General features: G+C 37.3%; 1 protein-coding gene across 3 annotated transcripts in view; it reads left to right on the top strand.

Annotated features, from left to right (window-relative positions):
• The first annotated feature begins 1,548 nt into the window (after positions 1 to 1,548).
• Positions 1,549 to 17,083, top strand: part of LOC126713048 (uncharacterized) — a 36,030-nt gene continuing 20,495 nt past the window's right edge. The window contains exons 1-5 of one of the 3 annotated variants that reach the window (XR_007651255.1): positions 1,549 to 1,961; positions 2,663 to 2,758; positions 2,853 to 2,901; positions 3,845 to 3,956; positions 4,499 to 4,566. Coding sequence is in view for 2 of the 3 variants with exons in the window: in XM_050412692.1 (XP_050268649.1) it covers positions 1,629 to 1,961; positions 2,663 to 2,758; positions 2,853 to 2,901; positions 3,845 to 3,933 (567 nt within the window). In the remaining variant the exon portion in view is untranslated. Of the gene's footprint in view, positions 1,962 to 2,662; positions 2,759 to 2,852; positions 2,902 to 3,844; positions 4,436 to 4,498; positions 4,879 to 17,083 lie in introns of those variants that run through there. The other 2 variants (XM_050412692.1, XM_050412693.1) reach the window with 2 other exon arrangements.

Below are 17,083 nucleotides of genomic sequence, written 5' to 3'. Positions count from 1 at the left end.
CGATGCAAGGTCCAAAAACCAAACGTGGATTTCGGTCCGTCGCTGCCGTTGAGTTCTTATAAATTGCCGGTGCTTGGAGCGACACGAGCCAATCTCTCAGTGGCGTGCAGAGCCTTCGCAATGGAGCTAATCTTTCCGTGGCATGCTGTGGGTGCTAATTGGGTTTGTTTAGATCCGCAGGTGGCTGATGTGGTGGTTTTCCTGTGGGGCTTATGGTGTGGTTTTGCCGTGGGGGTTACGATGGTGGTGATGTTTTAGACCCAGAGAGACCTTGCTTTTTTTTTTTTTTTTCCTTATCTGTTCTTGTGCCAGAGGTTGAGGGAGATAAACAAAAAGGAAGAGAGAGAGAGAGAGAGAGAGAGAGAGAGAGAAATAGTAAAAAAAGAGTAAAATAGAATATTTAAATAAAATGGGAAAAAATAGAATTTTGGGATGTTAGGTGTGTTGTAAAATAGTATGGTATAATTGATAAAGTAGCTTTTTAGAATGGTAAGATGGGATGAGACAGCATTTTCGGATGCTGATGCTCTTGAGCATCAGCAATGGGACTTGCAAATGTCATATGCCACTAGTATTTAGCATCTAAGCCTTGAAAACCCCCAACAACCAAAGTTGCAAAATCATACCATTGCAAAAAAAATTTACAATCTTGCTAGTATTGTATAATAAAAATTAGTTTTTTATTTGTCTGATGCTTCTTCTCTCTCCTCTCTCTCTCATTTCATTTCACTTTCTCTCTACTTCGTTCTACTCTCTCCTCTTTAAACCCGAAACCCATACAATCTCAGCACTTCCTTCCTCTCTATCTCAGATCAGTTTGCTATGGATTCCGATGGGTTTGTTATGGATTCTAATGGGGTTGCTATGGATTTGTGGGTTTTTGTGTTGATCAAAACTGAAATGGGTTTTCGATTTTTGATCTTAGGAAACAAACAAACAACAACAATAAATCGAAAATCAATGAATATCAGATGGGTTTGGAAAAAAGAGATTTACCTTCAGGTCCAACATTTGGGCAGTAGAGGAAAAAATCATTGAGATTGGATCTGAGAACTGGAAGCCGACCCTTACGGGTGTAGGATTTGAGGGTGGTGTCAATGACCGCAGCGACAAGCTCATCCTCACTCACCACAAATCGGATCGGACCGGCACTCCTTAACATGGTTATGCTAATCAACAACCTGTTACCGCCTTTGTTGGCGGCGGTTTGATTCTTCTTTGGCTTGTACAACATCTTTGTGGGTTTAATTTGGTTTTGGTTTGACGGTGGTTTAACGGTGGTGGCCTTGCTGGTTGTTTTTTTTTTTTTTTCTTAACTGTTCTTGTGCCAGAGAGAGGAAAAGGAAAAGAGAGAGAGAGAGAAAAAAAAAAAAGTAAAAAAAGAATATTAAAATAATTTGGGAAAAAAATAGAGTTTTAGGATGATGGGTGAATTGAAAAATGGTACGTAATAATTGATAAAGTAACTTTTTAAGATAGTAAAATAGGGTGGGATGAGATTTTGGATGCTAACATTTTTCCAATTTGAAAATAAAAATTACCCGCTCAAACTCACACTCACTCTTCATTCACTGAATTCCAAACATACAAACTCTGCTCCAAAATTTTGAAGAGAGAGAGAGAGAGATATGAAGAAGAAAGTGAACCGCAAGTCCTCACTTCTGGAAACGCCAACAGAAATGGCGGATTTTCCTTCTCCAAACGAGTCTCCGAAATCGCCATTGTTCACCATCATCAGCGACAAGAAGAAGAAGAAGAGTACGGTCTCCACCTCAAAGAACAAGAATGCCGACAAGTCGCAGCCTACTATCGCCGCTGTGAAAACCCTAGGCACCATCTCCGATCTCAAAGACCTCGCCTCTTCGCGCCTCGACCATCTCAAGCGCCACATCGAACACTCTCACTCTGAGATCATCAAGGATCTCCAGGCTTCCCACTCTCGCCTCCACAAGCGCTTCAAGGTCCGAATCAATTCTTTCTTCTCTTCTTTTCTTTCGCTTTCTCATCTGCCAAACAGATTCCTGTATATATATAAAAAAAATAAATAAAAAAAATTGAAGAAAAAGTTTTGGATATTCGATGATTTCTGATTTTTATACTTACCTGTTTCTTTCACCTATTGATTGTCGATCTGTTCTGTTCAAAATAATCTCATACAAATTTGACTTTGTTTGCCGAAATTCTATTTTCAAATCCTATAGTTATGCTAATCAAATCTCTAATTTCTTTGGCATGAGAGAGAGAGAGAGAGAGAGAGAGATTTGAATTAGAAGATTCCATTAGAGTTTCTCAACTACTTTAGAAGACAGTGCTAATAGCCTAGACAGGCTTCAGTAACTTCAATATTGTTCTTCAATTTTTGCTTACAGCAAACGAATCATCTCAAATTATGAGTGATTCAACAAAATTTTAAGTGTAATTATGGTTTGACTAAGGTTTAGTTTTTTTGAAATTCGTATTGTTCGATTTGTATCTTATGCTTTTACCGTTTCTCAAGCTTCCACAGGTTTTCATGAACCGCTTTCACTAATAGTTGAAGAGTATTTCTATTCTCCTTTGTGTAAACTGCTGTGTTAGCAAGGTTTTTCTTGGCTAATTATTTGGTTCTCTCTCTCTCTCTCTCTTTTTTTTTTTTTTTTTTTTTTTTCTTCTAATTTAATAGATTCAGACTCAAGCATGCCAACAAGCGATGGATGAAGCAGAGAAGGAATACAAGAAAATGTCTGAACGGATCAGCCAAAGTCGGGAAGCAATGCAGGTAAACGTTTCCTTTGTCACAAACACAAGTTGAGTTTTTCTTGTGTGCTTTAGTAATTCCACAAAGTGTGTAAGCTAATGATAGTATTTTTCAGGCTTCATATGCAGAGTTCAAGGCAGATGCACAAGCCAGCGCATCTCGTGGTATGTTTCTACATCTCAGTTTTACAACAATGCTACAAACATAAGAAATTTCACAACACGTGGTATGGTAGATTGTGATCAGTGTAACATCAACTTTCACATGGGATTGCCACTGGCATCACTCTTATTATACCACAACCTATCAACTCAGTAGTCGAGAAAAAAGTTATGTATCTAGATTTATTGATACTTTGAAGGAAAAGAACTTGTGAATTGCATATGCCTTATTGTCGTTAATGACAACTGGATATTGCTTTGTGATGCTATACAAGTCACGAATAATAGTGGTCATGGCTGATGCACTGGAGCAGAGAAACTGCACAACAGTTTATGACCCATTTACATCCTATTTATGATTAGCGTATTCCAAACTTGGAGGTTGGATCTAATGATCATATATCCCTATGAGAATTAGGATCCTAGTGAAATGGAGATGAGTGTATTTGGTGGATATGAGTGTATTTCGTGGATAGATTGTATTTCTTCTATATAACAATGTATACAGCGTCACATCAATTAGAATTTTAAATAACATGTCATTATATACACTTTTATATATGTAATATTTAATCCGGAACTATGCATGAGGATATGCAAGTTTGCACATGTTCATGTACTTGTGCATGTGTTAACTGCAAATAGAACTCTTTTTTATAGACTCTGGATGGACTTTTGGATACATCATCCTATATCGTTACCAATTACCATGTATTTTTGGATGAGATTGAAGACATGCATTATTCTTCTGATTCAAACTGACAGTAATGAGAAAATTACTACAAGACAGCATTACTATACTTTAGGTATGTTAAAGTCATAAATATGAGGCATAATGATAATGTGAATGCTAACTTGGGCTGCCATTTGAATTTGTGTCAGCAGTTTATAAACTATTATCTGATTCCTTTTGGATGCATTCTTTGTTTATATTTGAATTTTTCAGCATGCAAAACATCAATCACTGAGCTTTCAGAATACTGTGAGAAAGCAATTAATAATCTTCAAAGTCGTTTTGGGATTCCATCAGCTTAGCCATCTGGTAACAAGACAGTTCAGTTGAGTACTTTATGCTTGGCGTCTTTCATTATTGGTGTGTACCAGTCATGCAGTACAGTTATCCAAGAACTCAGGCCTTTTATTAACTCTTTCCCCTGTAGGTTATCTGTTTAAAAAATTATTAACTACAGTAAACCTATGTTTAAGGTTTAATACATCTCCCTGTAGATAATACATCTTGGTGCTATTCTATCTTGGTTTAGAAGTTTTGGCTGACGATACTATTCACTGGAAAAGAAATTCCAAAAATGAAAAATGACATTCTTTTTCCCTCTTATGAATTTTGGACTGTTATAACATTAATGGAGAATTTCTGGGCCAAAAAAAAGGAGAGAATTATTCTCAGCAGATTTTGTTCATTTGTATTCACGACACTTTAATGAATTACTTTATTCAGGACATAAATTCCTCATACTTTGTGTGGGAATTGAATTTTCCATTGGATATTAAAATTTAATGGAACTTTTGTGGCAAGCAACTCTCTTACCTGTCTAACAAGGAATCAAATTTTGATAATTTACTGTTGAATTCTGTTTTCCAGGAATTGATATTTGAGAGAATCAATCTAGATTCTAGAGGATCTACAGTCTATTACAATTAGCGAATGAGGTGAAATGGAGACATCTGCTATAGAACCGCTGTTGATTTTTACTTCATGAGGACAAATGCGTTTCTTTCTTAATAGGATTAAAAATGCTATTTTTACCAATAAAAAAGGCTATTTCTGAACTGTATCTGATACATAATGAGGCCAAATTGGCCATTTATCACTTTTGGCAGAAATTATTAGCAACATACCATTGTTTGCAAAATAAGTAGCAATATACAACTTTTTGAAACTCAAGTTCATGAAACTTGAATTTGTTGTGTAAATCGAGTTTTAAATACTCGAGTTTCATTAAAAAAAAAAAAAAAAAAAAACTTGTGCTAATGTGGTAAATGCTCTCTTTTGTACTTTTATGGTACTCGAGTTTGACAAGCTCGAGTTCCTTATTCTTTTTTTTTTTCCCCCTCGATAATCAACAAATAAATTTAACATAAAAATAAGTAATTTTTTTCATTTGAGCGCACAAACATATGCAGTAAATAGAGAATAATTTATGCAAAAAAATAGTGAACAATTTTTTAAATAATGTTAAACATAAATATTTTTATGCAGAATGTTAGAAATAATTTATGCAGAAAATAGTGAATAATTTTTATGAGAAACAGATTTAAAAAATTGTTCACAATTTTTATGAGAAATAAATGAAAAAAATTAGTTATTTTTATGTTTATGTTTATTTGTTGTTTATCGAAGAAAAAAAAAAGAAAAGAAAAAAGAAGAAGGAATTAGGAACTCGAGCTTGGGAAACTCGAGTTCCATACAAGGTAAGCTCGAGTACCATAGAAATACAAAAGAGAGCATTTACCACGTTAGCACAAGTTTTTTTATGAAACTTGATTTACACAATAAACTCGAGTTTCCTGAACTCGAGTTTCAAAAAAAGTGGTATATTGCTACTTATTTTGCAAATAGTGGTATGTTGCTAATAATTTCTGTGAAAAATGGTAAATGGCCGATTTCACCTACATAGTGAGCCCTATTGTCCATTGAATAGTGAATACCATGGGCTCAGATTTCTAAAGAGAAAAAATTTCAGTTCAATCGTCTTTAGTTGACTATTATAATACAACTAACTCTTAGGGGTGATAATACTAGTCCTTTTAAATGATAATGAGTAATAACTTGTATATTCACAATTCATCGCAGACATGAGAGAGAGAGAGAGAGAGAGAGAGAGAGAAGCAACTTAAAAGTTAACGGAAAGTTTAAGTAAGGTTCCTACCTAAGTTTGATTTTTTTATTAAAAAAAATCTATTATTCTGAATTATTCAGGCAAATTTATCTAAATTTCATCTCCCCAGTTATTTGAGTTTTGGAGAATTAACCAATTGATACAAGAAGATAATTATTGCTCCTTTCTTATTTATTGTAAAGCCAAGTCTAAAGGTAAATTATGAGCATTACATTCATGAGTAACTCCCATACCAAGGTTAGCACATTTAATAATATTCTCTCAAGTATTAATTACACTACCTTGACCATCAACTACAAATTCTTTATTTGCTATAAGTCTATAACAAACGCATATAAAGATGAAAGCCTATTCCCAACAACCTATTTTAGCTAACGTGTGAAAACAAAACAATTGTTGCTCTCTTGCCTTGAATGAATTGACACTTGTGAATTGACACATAATAATAATATTGATAATTAGGTATGCATTCCATCTCTCTCTCTCTCTCTCTCTCTATTTTATTCTGTGTAATTATGTGTCATTCTTTCCTTTGGGTTTTCTGTTCATAGAAGATTTTTGTTTTTGTTTTGTTAATTGTTTTAAAAATAACACCTCTCTTCCCTTGATCTATATATGCTGCCATCACTGTATTTGCCACTAAATCCAAGAGATAGATCTGAAGTTCTATATTTCACCAAGGTTTAGGTTTTAGTGCGTGTGAGAAGTGTTTGAGTTTTAAGTCAAACGCCAAATAGAGAAATGATCAGAAAATGCGAGAGAAGTTGGGTAGGGTTGGTGGATGCTATTCTAAAGTCTCCACCGTCTGTTTTCAACCGTTCTTTGTTTACAATTCGTGTGGTGATATGTGGCCCCATGCGGCCTACGACGAATGATGATGATATTTATTAATATTCATTTTTATTTAAAAATGGGGTGGTAAAAGTGAGAAATATGATTGAAGTAGTAGTTGTTGTTGTTGTTTTTTGTTTTTTTTTCCTAAGAAAATGTTAAAATAGAAGATGATGAATTTAAATTCTAAATATTTTCATTTAAACTTTAAAAATTTTAAAACACTAAAAAGTGATAGTTAAACTTTAAAAACTCTTTGACTCGATTAAGTTTTGAAGATCTTTGGTTAAAATGTAAAACATACTCTTTAAATTTTAACAAAATTTATTTTATCTCTTTAATTTTGCATTTATTCTTTTCAATCCTTTAAGTTTTAAATTTATCCATGTGGGGCCCAATAGTTTGTGGCCCTGGCCCATTTATTCATTGGGGTCTAAGGCCCGAGCCGAGAAGGGTTATAGCTCAGGATCGGTAATACAAGTACAAAATAGCCTTGGGACACAGCCGAGGACAATTCAATCCTTGGCATGTCCGAGGTCTCACAGGAAGGAAGGACAAAAATGACATAGAAATAGCTTGGAAAAAAATCTAAAATATCTGCGTCAATAGAAAAGGGTACGCTGGGAAGTATAACGATCAGGGAAAGCTGCCCTTACTGCCATTCAATACTCTGCACCTGATAGAGCCATACTCTCCAGCTTTTACAACCACCCCCGACCACTCTGGGTATGGGCTGATGGGACAAGTATCAGTCTTGGAATGCCGATCCTACACGTGGAGGAAGGATAATGAACACATGCTAGTATAAAAGTAAAAGTAAGCAATCCAGACAAGGGGCTGGGAAAAATGGCCAAAAACCAGAGCCTCCCAGCCCGCCTCCAGGAGAAAGACTCTTAGGGCGAAAATGACTTAATCATGCACGAACACCACGAGAAACCCACCGTCTGGTGACTGAAGCCTAGCCTTTCAAACCCACGCTCTACAAATGATATTGTTTGGGCCTTTTTACGTGCGAACCCAACACTGTTACGATTCGTTACGAATCGTGTCCTTACAATTGGCGCCGTCTGTGGGAAAGGCTTGTGTCTTGGCATAGGCGATAGGTCGAGACAGTTCCCTTGTCATTTCTAACAGCCGGTTATAGTGTTCTAGCGTAAAGTTCCACTAGGGGCTATGATTCTTGACTAGGGGCTACGCTTTGTAACGTCAATCGCATGGATGGTTCTAGGGGCTTGGCCGGGGAGCTAATTCCCCTAAAGCCAAGGCCCCATGCCAAAAACTGAGTTTTGGACAGAACCAAGGTATTGCATGGTCCTCGAACTCAAACCTATGGGGAAACCAACTACTTAGATGAGAAAACTGAGTTTTGGACAGAACCAAGGTATTGCATGGTCCTCGGACTCAAATCTATGGGGAAACCAACTACTTAGATGAGAAAACTGAGTTTTGGACAGAACCAAGGTATTGCATGGTCCTAGGACTCAAACCTATGGGGAAACCAACTACTTAGATGAGAAAACTGAGTTTTGGACAGAACCAAGGTATTGCATGGTCCTCGGACTCAAACCTATGGGGAAACCAACTACTTAGATGAGAAAACTGAGTTTTGGACAGAACCAAGGTATTGCATGGTCCTCGGACTCAAGCCTATAGGGAAACCAATTACTTATCAAAATCAAGTTTTGGACAGAACCAAGGTATTGCATGGTCCTCGAACTCAAACCTATGGGGAAACCAACTACTTATCAAAATCAAGTTTTGGACAGAACCAATGTATTGCATGGTCCTCGGACTCAAACCTATGGGGAAACCAACTACTTATCAAAATCAAGTTTTGGACAGAATCAAGGTATTGCATGGTCCTCGGACTCAAACCTATGGGGAAACCAACTACTTATCAATATCTATCAAGTTTTGGACAGAACCAAGGTATTGCATGGTTTTCGGACTCAAACCTATGGGGAAACCAACTACTTATCAAAATCAAGTTTTGGACAGAACCAAGGTATTACATGGTCCTCGGACTCAAACCTATGGGGAAACCAACTACTTATCAAAATCAAGTTTTGGACAGAACCAAGGTATTGCACGGTCCTCGGACTCAAACCTATGGGGAAACCAACTACTTATCAAAATCAAGTTTTGGACAGAACCAAGGTATTGCATGGTCCTCAGACTCAAACCTATAGGGAAACCAACTACTTATCAAAATCGAGTTTTTGACAGAACTAAGGTATTGCTTGGTCCTCGGACTCAAACCTATGGAAAGGTCGGCTACTAAATAAAAATTTTAAGTTGCTCAATCCTCGGCTCAAATACCAGAAAAAGGTTAAAGCTATGAAAGTTGTTAGGAAGATGGTGAAACATCCTATTACTCAGCAACCTGGAGGGGCTGTACATTTTTGGGTTATATGTCTTCGGATGATTACCTCCAACACCGTACCGAGCATTCAGTTGTCATCTCGGCTATTTTGGGGTAAGTGTTGTTTTCTCAGGTCAGCATTATTGTGCCAGACAACTCTATTAAATTCATGATAATATCTTTTCCTTAGCAAGAGTTTTGATCCTAAGTATCATTTGTTCAAGTCGGTATTATTGTGCCGAACAGCACTTGTAAGTTCATAATAGTGCCTTTTTCCTTGATAAGGGATTTCGGCCCTAAGTATTGTGCTCTCAGGTCGGCAGTATTGTGCCAGACCGCCCCAATAAGCTCATCATAATATCCTATCTTTTTCTTTTTAATATGGGTTTCAGCCCTAAGTATCATTTGTTCGATTCAGTATTATTAAGTCGGGTAGTTTCAATAAACACAGAATAAGATCTTTTTATTAACTGAGATTTCAGTCTTAGACGTCGGTCAAGGTGTAAAAATAAAAAGAATTTACAAAATAGTATGTCTATTCACGATGTAACCATTTCAGAAATAAAGAGATAGAACATGTGAAATAAAGTAATAACGACTTTTATTAATATAAAGAGGTATTACAACGTACAAAGAAGGGCTTAAACAAGCCTATACAGAAGATGGATTACAAAAAAAAAAAAAAAAAAAAAAAAAAAAAAAAAAAAAACCAAACAAACAACAATATGACAAATAAACAGTCAGATGTCTTTTTAAACTCGTCTCCGAAATCCTTCCAAACTCTGCCCCAGTAGCGCTCATATTGAGAGGATGACCTTCTTCAGAAGAAGAAGGAGGAGAGGAAGAGAAAGAAGGAGGAGAAGAAGAGGAAGAAGGAAAAGTACCAGGATGGATCTGGTGGTGGAAAGAAGAAGAAAGAGAGGCAAAAGGAGGCACCAGTGAACGAAGAGAGGAAGAAGCAGGGGCACTTAGTCCCTGCGTCAGTCCTGACTCCTAACACGCTGGTGCCATGTTAGCTATGCTCATGAGAGAGCGGCTGGTACTGATAATGGGTGACCCCAGCTCAGTCGCGCCGAAAGTTTGGCGTGACGAGCCCCTGCTTCGGATTTTGGCTGAAAGGAAGATAAGAAGGATCTTGAGTCTCCGCCATCCCTGCCCTGACCGAGCCATTTTGAGCTTCATAAGAATATGATGTTTCTGGGAGGGGTATGGTTCCTTCATTACTTACTCCTATTTCGAACGTATCACAATGTAAGGTGTAACTAGCGAGTAAAGTAAACTCTGAAGGAGGCTAAGGGTTTCAGATTTCAGAAGGATGAAAAGGGTCTCTGTACAAGAGAAATAGCCTCCTGCTTTTCTTCTTATAGGAAGGGCAAAACGGAGGGTATTTAATCTGTCCAAATTTCCGAGAAAATCTGTAAACGAGAATGTACCGGTTCCACTTCCCCACATCGTCAACAAACCGTCGAATTTAAATAGTCTCGTAAATGGAAGTCATTAAAGGCGTGTTTCGAATAATCAAACGGCGGGGACGCATTGTGAATGAATTCATAGGAATGTCTTGTAGTCTGGTATGTTTCCTGGGTAGATGAAGAGACACCAGCATTAATGAAAGACAGAGTTAGACGAGCCATAATAAAGGCTTGGCGTTACCAAAATCCTCATCTCCAACCAAGAGGTCGGACAGCAGGATTTTGAGGGGCTATTATGGGGCCCAATAGTTTGTGGCCCTGGCCCATTTATTCATTAGGGTCTAAGGCCCGAGCCGAGAAGGGCTATAGCCTAGGATCGGTAATACAAGTACAAAATAGCCTTGGGACACAACCGAGGACAATTCAGTCCTCGGTATGTCCGAGGTCTCATAGGAAGGAAGGACAAAAACGACATAGAAACAGCTTGGAAAAAAATCTAAAATATCTGCGTCAATAGAAAAGGGTACGCTGGGAAGTATAACGACCAGGGAAAGCTGCCCTTACTGCCATTCAATACTCTGCACCTGACAGAGCCATACTCTCCAGCTTTTACAACCACTCCCAACCACTCTGGGTATGAGCTGATGGGACAAGTATCAGTCTTGGAATGTCGATCCTACACGTGGACGAAGGATAATGAACACAGGCTAGTATAAAAGTAAAAGTAAGCAATCCAGACAAGGGGCTGGGAAAAATGGCCAAAAACCAGAGCCTCTCAGCCCGCCTCCAGGAGAAAGACTCCTAGGGCGAAAACGACTTAATCATGTATGAACACCACGAGAAACCCACCGTCTGGTGACTGAGGCCTAACCTTTCAAACCCACGCTCTACAAATGATATTGGTTGGGCCTTTTTTCGTGCGAACCCAACACTGTTACGGTTCGTTACGAATCGTGTCCTTACAATTCACTTAAGTTATTTTTATCAACTTTTTTTTAAAAAAAAATTATAAAAAACTTGAGAAAATATTTTTCAATCATTAATTAAAAATTTTAATTAAAAAAATTAGAATGAAAAACTTAAAATACTCAATTCTTAATAGAAGTTGATATAAACACCTTAATTTAAAGAAAAGAACTGTGAGGGTCTTTTTTTGAATAGTACCTAGGCCCAAGTAGAAACAAGGATCCTGAGCTCTTTACTTGTTGTTTGGTGGACTGGGCTTGGTTCATCGCAGTTAAATGGGGGCTGGTTACGAACCAAGTTGTGCGCAAGTCACATAAATCTCCTCAAGGCAAAAATGCGATTCCTCCTAAGCAATAAAATACCATTATAAGTTTTTTAGTGTCATAAAATGACCATTTACTCTTACGAAATAAGTAAAATAAGTATTCATAATATTTACAATAAGAAGGAGATTGAAATAGAGTATTTGAGGCTTATCTTTTATTGTGTAAACATTTAAAAGAATTCATTCACTTGGTACCTCGAGCATAATATCATGGTACCCCGAACGTGATGTCGTGGTCTCTAGGGGTACTAGGCTTGTAAGAACTCAGAATGTTGATTCTTTGAACTATACGATCTTTCTCCGTGCTTATTATGTAATAGAGTTTTGTCATTTCTCTTTATCTCTATAGGTCCTGCATAAGAACACACTATACAATACATATATAATAATTGTTAGTTTCTTAGATTAGGATATACATTTTCATACATATACATATATGTATATGAATTTCATGAGAATGATTCAGTCACGAGGATCCTAGCCCCAATTCTCACAGACTTGGTACTTTTGCACAAGATTTGTGGAATTTGGAACTCAAGTCCAAGTGTTTTTGCTTGGGCATTGCCTTCCAAGATAGTTAAGTGAGGAGGATTTTTGTGGGAGAAAGTGATATCTAATGTGTGCATGCTTTGGCATATGTTTTTTTGGAGGCTAAGTAATATTTTGAATGATCTCAAGGATATGGGACAAATTCCTTCACCTTGGCTCTCTTATTTTGTTTCTTTCTTTCTCTTCCTTGTTGGGCTATTAAAGTACTAAGAATATATTTTTTGAACCTCTAAACTATCCCTCTAAATCCCCATTTTTCTCCCCCCTGCTGCTATGCCTTAGTGTTCCTTTTATAGTGGACATGGTCTGGTACCCCAAGTGAGGACGTCCCAAGTTTGCTGGGTAAAACCATGTCCTCTGGAACCTGAAAAGGTGCATTGGGCAGAAGTTTAGCTTATTTAGACAATTATAACTCAAAAGGGGCATTTGACTTTAGCTATAAATGAAAGATTCCTTCTTGAAAAGTCAAAACAGTGAGTGGGTTGCTTAATGTACTTGATGACAACTTTAGTTGAAAATGACAATTGAGAGGAAATTGTGGGGAGGTGTCATGCACATGGGGGAACTGAGTTTTCTATTGGTTCATATATTCCAAGCAAATATATGAACCAAGGGAAACCCTTGAGATCCTCCTTTCACCAGAAATCACTCCCCTACCAACCGAACCATTTCTCCCTTACTATCCACTCGGAATCCCATGAGTTTGGACCATGGGTTACAAAGATAATATCTGGTTTTGCTGGATTTTTTAATAGCTTTTGTTGGAAATATGAACATACATCTTGCTGCATATCCTTTGGTCTAATTGGGATCCTTTTTCTTGCTGCATATCCTCTAGCCTGACCTGGATCCTTCCTCTAGCCTAACCGAGATCATCTTCTCTTTTCTTTATTATTATCATTATTATTATTATTATTATTATTCCTTTCTTTTTCCTTCTTTTTGGGATTTTGGGCCTTCATGGTCCTTCTTAACTTCATGAATTGGGTCTTCTTTTGTTAAGGCCTATGGTCTTTCCTTACTTTTCATGAAATGGGTTTTCTTGTGAAATTTTGGTCCTCAACAAGAAATTTGAAAATTAAAAACAAAGACCCTGACGCTTTTAAATTTGACACTAGATAGTAGACACGAAGGGATGTGGCTTTAAAAAATAAATATATAAATAAATGAAAGTAATCCATTTGGCCGTGGGCTTGGATATTTTTCTGTCCATTACTATAGTTTAGGGTGCATTTATTTTGGGGGAAAATGATTTCAGGAAATCATTTTCCCCCAAACCCGCATGTTTGGCTGTCACGGAAAATGATATTTTCCGGAAAATGACTTCCGGTTGACCAATATTTTCACCTTTGACCCGGAAATAATTTTCCACCCTCATTTTCACTTCAAATCATTTTCAGAAAAAGAGAGAGAGAGAGAGAGAGAAGAGAAAGCCGACGATCGCGCCACTCGTCCGACGATCGCACCGCGCCGACGAGCGGCGCGATCGACAATTGCGATCGACGAGCGCGCTCGTCAGACGATCGCGCCGCTCATCGATCAACGAGCGGCGCGATCGACAAGCGGTGCGCGTCCGACGAGCGCGCTCGTCAATCGACGAGCGGCGCGATCGCGATCGTCGATTGCGCCGCTCGTCGGACGATCGCACCGACCTCACCTCTGCTCGATGTCGCCTTCACCACGCGATCTCATCTTCTCCTTCGCCGCGCAATCTCAATTTGACCGGATTTGATGAATTTTTTTGCTGGGTTTTGTTTCTTTTGTGAATGATTGTGGAATTGATTCATTTTCTTTTGTTGCATTTTGTTTCTTTTGCCGGATTTGATGCATTTTTTGTAAAAATGTTTGAATGAACCAAACACCGAAATTAATTTTCCGTAAAACGAATTTTGTGACAGCCAAACACATGAAAACGTTTTCCTTTCCGGAAAATAGCATTTTCGGAAAATGGAATATTTTCCAGAAATGCTTTTACGCGAACCAAACACAACCTTAGTTGCAATTCTAAAATTTACAACCAAAAGGGAAAAAAATATAGCCTTGTTGATTAAACCAACTTAGCTCCAAACCTGGCTTGGAGCAATTTTCACTTAGTTACTGTAAGAAAGGATATAAAATATCTATGTATATTGTTGTGTGGGTCCTTTTAGGATGGTGCCTAGGCCCAAGTAGAAACGAGGACCCTGGGCCTTTTACTTGTTATTTTAAGGGATTGGGCTTGGTTCACCGCAACTAAATGGGCTAATTACAAACCAGACGATGCACATAACACAAATCCTACAACACACATGCTAGCAAACAAGAAATATATGCATTGAACATCAAGAAATAGTAAAGGGGCAATGTGGTAAAGAAAGACACAAAATAAAACGTTAGGGGTCCTTAAGACAATGTGAAATATTCCATTACTTTCTTAATTGTGTAATACATTATGCTTACTAGGACGTGTTACAAGGTCCAAATAAGTTCAAAATTATAGACTTAGATGGCACTTTAGGCCTTTAAGACTTGCAAAATTTGAATTCCATTGAATCCAAACGTGTTCTCTAGTGGCTATTTGAGGATACCGATTGGTATTTCTCTTTCTTTTCTCTATTTTTTTGAATTATGAAAGAGTTTTCTCAATGATTTTACTTTAATTCACTATTGTTGAATGCCCTTCATTGTTGGCTGCTTCCCCTTTTTATAGTGTCAACTTAGGGTTCTCGGGGTACCACTGATTCCCCCCATTTGCTCCCCTGGGTACCAGAACCAATGTTGTGCCAGTAACATTGATGGCTGGTCCCTTCCTCATTTCTCATAATTTTCTTCTTTAGGTGTTTCTTTCCCAAAAATCTCTTGCTGACTTTCCGTTCTGGGGTGTCCTTAAAGAGTTGACCCTTGGTCCTTTTTCCTTCAAGACTTCTAAAACCTTACTTTTTTAGACTCAGCCTTTGGTTGCCTTTCCCTTTGTCATTTTTCCCAAGTGAGATGATTCTTTCCTACCAGGTTAAAAGTTTCCCAACCATTTCCCTTCATGGTTCTTCTTTCTGGGTTCCCCGAGGTATTAACCCCTTGTTTATGAATTGTTGGATCCCAAGCCTTCTGATTCCTTTCTGCATCATTGGGTGGCTGATAGGGACATATTTATTCTCGTTCCTCCTGTTTCTTGGTAACCCCTTTAAACTGTCGTAATCCAACCCTGGCTTTGCTACACGTCCCGAGGATCCTGAGCTCCTGGCAGTCCCCAGGTATCCTAAACCAGTTCTTATCGCTAGGCTTCCTAGCGATTTTCTGATCTTGGCGGGCTGGGCTTTTCTTCTTCCCTTCGTTTCATGAGTTCTAAGGGTTACCCATTAGTGGGTTTAGGTTCCTCCTTAAAACCCTTAATGGATTTGGGCCTACTATCTTTTTCTTTATTGCAAGCTCAAGTATCTTATTTTTATGGAGTTCAATTCTCTATGCCATTTTGGGCCTTGGTACAACATTGTGACTTTTTAGACCTCAACATTTAGCCCTCCGAGTTTGTGGATTGCCTGCAGCCCACGCGTGAGTAGACCATAACCTTAGTTTCTGTAGGAGTTCCTTTCGTACTATTTTAATTAGCCTCAGGGTCCCTAGTCTTCTTCCCTCAGGATCCCTAGTCTTCTTCCCTCACTACAACTTATTTTTCTTATTTGGTCTAGTACAAGCCAGCTAGCTTCCTCAACATTAACATGATCATTTTCAATGTTTAATTTCCTTTGGTTCAGATAGATTCCCACTTCATTTTTCATCTTTTTGCGTATCTATTATTGGGTTGAGATATTAATATGTTTTTGTTGGAGGATCATAATTCGATTTCCTACAATTACTCTAAAAACAAACTTGTGAGGCGCGATGTCGAATGCCATACAAGATTTGGGTGTCTTTCTCATCACTAATTAATTTTGAGGTGTAGTGGTATAGCTCCCAATTCGACAAATGGTATTAAAGCCAATGTCAAGGGTTTGAGTTGCGGGAGTGTCATTGTGAGAGTGTCATTGTGAGGGAGTGATTGTTGGGGGATTACAATTTGACTCCCTACAACCATTTTAAAAATAGGCCCGCAAGATGCGATGTCGAATGTCATAAAAGATTTGGGCGTATCTTCCTTATCATTAATTGATTTTGATATTGACTGACAGCTCACGATGCGACAGTTCTCTTCTCTCAAAATTTTCTTATATTGAAAAAGTTTGACATACCAATCAATTATTATAGCCAAAACGTGAAACTAATAGGTTGTTCAACTCATATTCATCTTTCCCAAGTTACTCTCATTCTCACTCAAAAATTGTATAAAAGATAAAAATCAATCTATAGGTAAATATCTAATAAAAACACAAGATTTAAAAAAACTATATTTTTTTTCCAAAAAATAAAGATAAATTCAATCTATAGGTAAATATCTAAAAAAAACACAAGATTAAAAAAGCTATATTTTCTTTTCCAAAAAATTTGTATTACATCTCATAATTAAGAATTTAGTATTCTTTAATATGTGTCCTTAGGACGCCATTTATAAGATTCAACTTTTTTTGTTGATATATTAAGTTATAGAAAAGTGAGTGATGGAAAACTCTTTTGCTTGATTGATAAAAAAAATAGGAGGATGAAAAATGAAGTTTGTATTAAAAAACGAATCAAAGGAAAAGAGCAAGAACCCAAAATAGATAAGGAAAAAAAAAAAAAAAAAAAACCTATTTGGATTAAAAATTTGAAAAGACATAACAAAAAGATGAACCAAAACAAAAAACAAAAAAAATTAATAAGAAAGAAGAAGATGAATGAGAAAAAAAAAAAAGGACAAAAGACAAAAAGGAGAGAAGATGAAAAATGAAGTTTGTATTAAAAAAAATGAATCAAAGAAAAAGAACAAGAA

The sequence above is a fragment of the Quercus robur genome, chromosome 2, assembly GCF_932294415.1.
Source record: "Quercus robur chromosome 2, dhQueRobu3.1, whole genome shotgun sequence".
In the NCBI taxonomy this organism is placed as follows: domain Eukaryota; kingdom Viridiplantae; phylum Streptophyta; class Magnoliopsida; order Fagales; family Fagaceae; genus Quercus; species Quercus robur.
The sequence above is the reverse complement of the archived record's forward strand: the minus strand, read 5'-3'. Positions and strand labels throughout refer to the sequence as shown.